Source organism: Bos indicus x Bos taurus, chromosome 23, assembly GCF_003369695.1.
Source record: "Bos indicus x Bos taurus breed Angus x Brahman F1 hybrid chromosome 23, Bos_hybrid_MaternalHap_v2.0, whole genome shotgun sequence".
In the NCBI taxonomy this organism is placed as follows: Eukaryota; Metazoa; Chordata; class Mammalia; order Artiodactyla; family Bovidae; genus Bos; species Bos indicus x Bos taurus.
Window position 1 is genome coordinate 16309126 of NC_040098.1, and position 4152 is coordinate 16313277.

Sequence of the window (4152 nt, forward strand, 5' to 3'; positions counted from 1 at the left end):
CCATGAGGTTGCAAAGAGTCAGACATAACTGAGCACTCATGTTGATCATCAGTATGTGAATTATATCTCAATAAAGCTGTTATTTAAAAAATTAAGGGTATTAAAGAGGCCTCCCATTCCTATAATACCCATCACCAATACTTAGAAAAATCCTGTATGAAAAAATAAAATTTTCAACAGCAACAAAACCATCCAGTGCCTAGGAATAAATCTAATGAAAACTGTATAAGGCCTCTACACTGAAACTATAAAATATTGTTGAGAGAATTTAAAGACCTAAATAAATGAAGTGATATAACCTGTTCATGAAGATTAATGATATCAGTTCTCACCAAACAGATCTGTAGATTCAATACAATTCCAATAAAAATCCCATCATCGTGTTTATGGAAATTGAACCCTGGTGGACCTGACTCCATGGCCCACCAAAACTGGACACAACAGAAAAAAATACAAGGGTCACAGTGTCCCCCATACACAGGGTTACAGGCAGACATAACTGAAAGACCATCAAGACCTTCAGTCATGGACCCACCAATCAGGACCCTAGAAAGCCCAATTTGGAATAGAGTGATAAAATATATTCTCAGTTAAAACAGATCCTTACTCTGCTTTCAGTAGTTATAAGAGAAAGACCATAACTGGCTAAATATATTTTTATTTAAAACAGAATGGTGGAGAGGACTGGGGTTTGTCACCCTCCACAGGTGACATCATTGGGGACAGGGCTTCCAGGCTGAGGCAGTGGCTCCCTTCCAGTGGGATATAGGTGTGCAGGGGCTCCTCTGGCCAGGACTTGGAGAGCGGGTTAAGAAATCTCTGAGGCCACATGCCCATGGGTACCAGCCTGCGTGGTGGTGTGGCACTGCAGGAAGCTCTTGACCTGTCCCCAGAGGCCAGCTGGGACTTGGCGTTCACCTGGGGCTTCAGAGAATTCTGGGAGGACTGAGACTTGAATGCAGTCCCCAGAAAAGACAGCGGCTTCCTTCCGGATGACAAGTTGGGGAGCGCCTGAGAGGCTGGGCGGGAGACGGGAGAGGGCCGAGGGTGCAGCATGGCCTTGGTCCTCAGGCTGCACCCGCAGAGGCAGGGCTCAGAGACGTGGGCCGCAGAGGGGCAGGGCCGACCCCCCAGGCTGCGCTCTGCCTCCCATCCGAACTCCCTGGGGTGCTGGCCTTTCCTAAAAGGGGGAAATGTCAGATCAGTTGAGAAGAGACTCAGAGAAAGATTTTTTTTTTTTTAATGCAAGGACAGTGCTTCCCTGCCTCAGTACAATACTTACTCAGCCTCTTTCTGGGGCAAGTTCTCTTCCTGCAGGATCGAGGACTTAGAGACAGACTCTACCACAGGGGATCTCTTCATTTTCTCTGAAAAGAGGAGGAATTGAGAGCTGGCGGGGAGCGGGCTGAGGGCTCAGAATAGCCATGAGTCAGAGGAGGTTTCAATGAGGTGTGAGGATGAAGGACCGGGAGAAGCAGCGTGGGGCCTCCAGGCTGGAGGATTAGAATACCCCCAAACCCTCTCTCCCCACGCACACCTCTGGGAGGGGGAGCAGTCAGATTCACTATTGTACAGTCTAGAACTGGAAAATAGAAAGGTCTAACTGGGGAGAGAGGGGGATTCTCTTTTCCCACCTTCTGAAGTGTCTTTCCAAGTCCACAGAAGTCTGCTTGGTGTGCATCACTCAGGGCCCCTGTCCCTACTGTGATGTCACAGAAGGGTTCCAGCTGGTAAGGGCTGTGGACCCAGGTTCCCCCGGGAGCCAGGAAGTCCTGCCTCTTCCCCTGGCGGTACAGTAGGAGCATCCTTTCCAGAAACACTTCAGGCTCATTCTGCACACACATTATCACGTGTCCTGCATGGGCACCTCACAGGAAGGCGTGCGGCTCTCTGGGCCTTGCAGTTTAGTTGCGGAGAAGCACACAGGACACCCTGTGGACCCCACTGGTGTGGACCCTGAAGCAAGAGTAATGGCACCAAGAGCTAATAAGGTCCGTTTCTGCAGGCTGGGGAGTCCTGAAAGCTCCCTGCTGGAGGACAAAGGCTGGAGTCTGCCTTAAGGATGTATGAGATGTGGGTGGAGGAACCCAGAAAAGGTGACGGGGATGAATGCAAAGCAGGGTCAGGAGCCAAGAAACCAGCTGGGCTTGGGCCATGGATTCACATTTTTTTTGTTTGTTTGTTTTTGGCCGTGCCACTCAGCACATAGGATCTTAGTTCCTCAACCAGGGATCAAACCCACACCCCCTGCAGTGGAAGCGCAGTCTTTTTTTTATTATTATTTTATTTATTTATTTTTGGATGTACTGGGTCTTTGTTGCTGCATGGGCTTTTCTCTGGTTGTGGCGAGCAGGGGCTACTCTCTAGTCACGGTGTGAGGGCTTCTTATTGCAGTGGCTTCCCCTGTTGCGGAGCACAGACTCCAGGGTGCTCAGTTTCAGTAATCGCAGCACGTGGGCTTCAGTAGTTGTGGCTCCTGGTCTCTAGAGCGCAAGCTCAGTAGTTGGGGCACATGGACTTAGCTGCTCTGAGGCCTGTGGGATCTTCCTAGATCAGGGATCGAACCTGTGTCTCCTGCAGGTGGATTCTTTACCGCTGAGGAAGGGAAGCCCCGAAGCACAGTCTTAACCACTGGACCACAGGGAAATCCCTGGATTCACATTTGTGGGAACCAGGCAATAAAAGGAGTGAAGAAGCAGCAGGGAACTCTAGTGGGGAAGCTCTTAAGTACCTAGGTGAGGACTGGGGACTCACTGAGGGTAATGGAACATGCGTGCTCAGTCGTGTCCAATTCTTTTGAGACCCCATGGACCATAGCCCACCAGGCTTCTCTGTCCATGGCATTCTCCAGGCAAGAATACTGGAGTGGGTTGCCATTTCCTTCTCTAGGGGATCTTCCCAACCCAGGGATCAAACCCATGTCTCTTACGTCTCCTGCACTGGCAGGCAGGTTCTTTACCACTAGCGCTACCTGGGAAGCCCAAGAATACTGGCGTGTGTTGCCATTTCCCTCTCCAGGGGATCTTCCCGACCCAGGGATTGAACCTGCATCTCCTGCATTGCAGGTGGGTTCTTTATGCTGAGCCACCTGGGAAGCCTCAGAGTAATGGAAAGCCTCTGGGAAATGAAGTGAACTAGAGGCAGGGTGCTCACAGGAAACAGATGGTGCACTCAAGTTCGGAGAATTGAAAGAAAGCTTGATAAAGGATGTATTTGTTTACTAGGGCTTCTATAATAAATTACCACAAACTGGATGCTAGAACTACAGAATTTTCCTTCGCTTTCTGTTTTGGAAGCCAGAAGTCTGAAATCAAGGTGTTGGCAAGATTAGTTCCTTCTGGAGACTCACAGAAGACTGTCACATGCCTCTCTTGCATCTTCTGGTGGTTGCAGACAGTCCCTGGCATTCCTTGGCTTGCAGCTGCATCACTCCACTCGCTGCCTCCATCATCACATGGCCTCCTTCTAGGTGTCTGTACATGGCCTTCTTACAAGGAAGGACACCAGCTTTTGGAGCTAGAATCTACCCCAAGTTGGTATGATCTTAACTAATTGCATCTGCAAAGACCCTCTTTCCAAAGGAAGTCACCTTCTGAGATTCTAGGTAGACATGAATCTAGGAGAGTGGGACAAGATTCAACTCAGCACAAAAGGACTATCATTTACAAAGGTATGGACAGATGTAGGGAAACCCCAAGGAATAGTGTAGCATCCAAGGCTATAAAAGGAGAGAACTGTAGGCACTTTTTAAAGGCAAGGAGAAGGAATGTCAGACAGAGAGGCCACATTGGACTTCCCACCAGGGAAGTCCAGTGGCTAGTACTCTGTGCTCCTAATGCAGGGAGCCCAGGTTCAATCCCTGGTCAGGGAACTCGATCCCACATGCCGCAACTTAGACCTGGCACAGCCAAATAAAAATAAACAAAAACAGAAGACCACCTTGAGAAGAGCTGTGAGTGTTGTTGGAGCCCAAACCAACCCTGTGGGGAGCACGGCAGGGCAGCACCTGCCGTGACCTCTCCCCACTCCCTCACACCTCAGTCATGCTTCCCACCCAACAGGAAGCCAGAGGCAAGGGGGCCATTGAGGCAGCCCCTACAGATCACCCTCCCAAGATGGCCAAGGGGTTCTGGAGAGGCAGACAGAAGCCAG

General features: G+C 50.0%; 1 protein-coding gene across 1 annotated transcript; it reads right to left on the minus strand.

The window, feature by feature from the left end:
• Positions 1–640: 640 nt before the first annotated feature.
• On the minus strand, positions 641–1709 carry LOC113882179. Its single transcript, XM_027525382.1, has 3 exons — positions 1635–1709; positions 1283–1367; positions 641–1180 (listed from the first exon to the last, which is right to left on the minus strand). Exons 2-3 carry the CDS (start codon positions 1360–1362, stop codon positions 658–660), a joined length of 603 nt encoding a protein of 200 aa, XP_027381183.1. The 5' UTR covers positions 1363–1367; positions 1635–1709; the 3' UTR covers positions 641–657.
• Positions 1710–4152: the final 2443 nt, after the last annotated feature.

Coding starts and splice junctions, on each gene's coding strand:
- LOC113882179 (XM_027525382.1), bottom strand. CDS start 1,362: ATGAAGAGATCCCCTGTGGTAGAGTCTGTCTCTAAGTCCTCGATCCTG. Junction 1,181..1,282: donor TTGCCCCAGAAAGAGGCTGA/GTAAGTATTGTA, acceptor TCCCCCTTTTAG/GAAAGGCCAGCACCCCAGGG.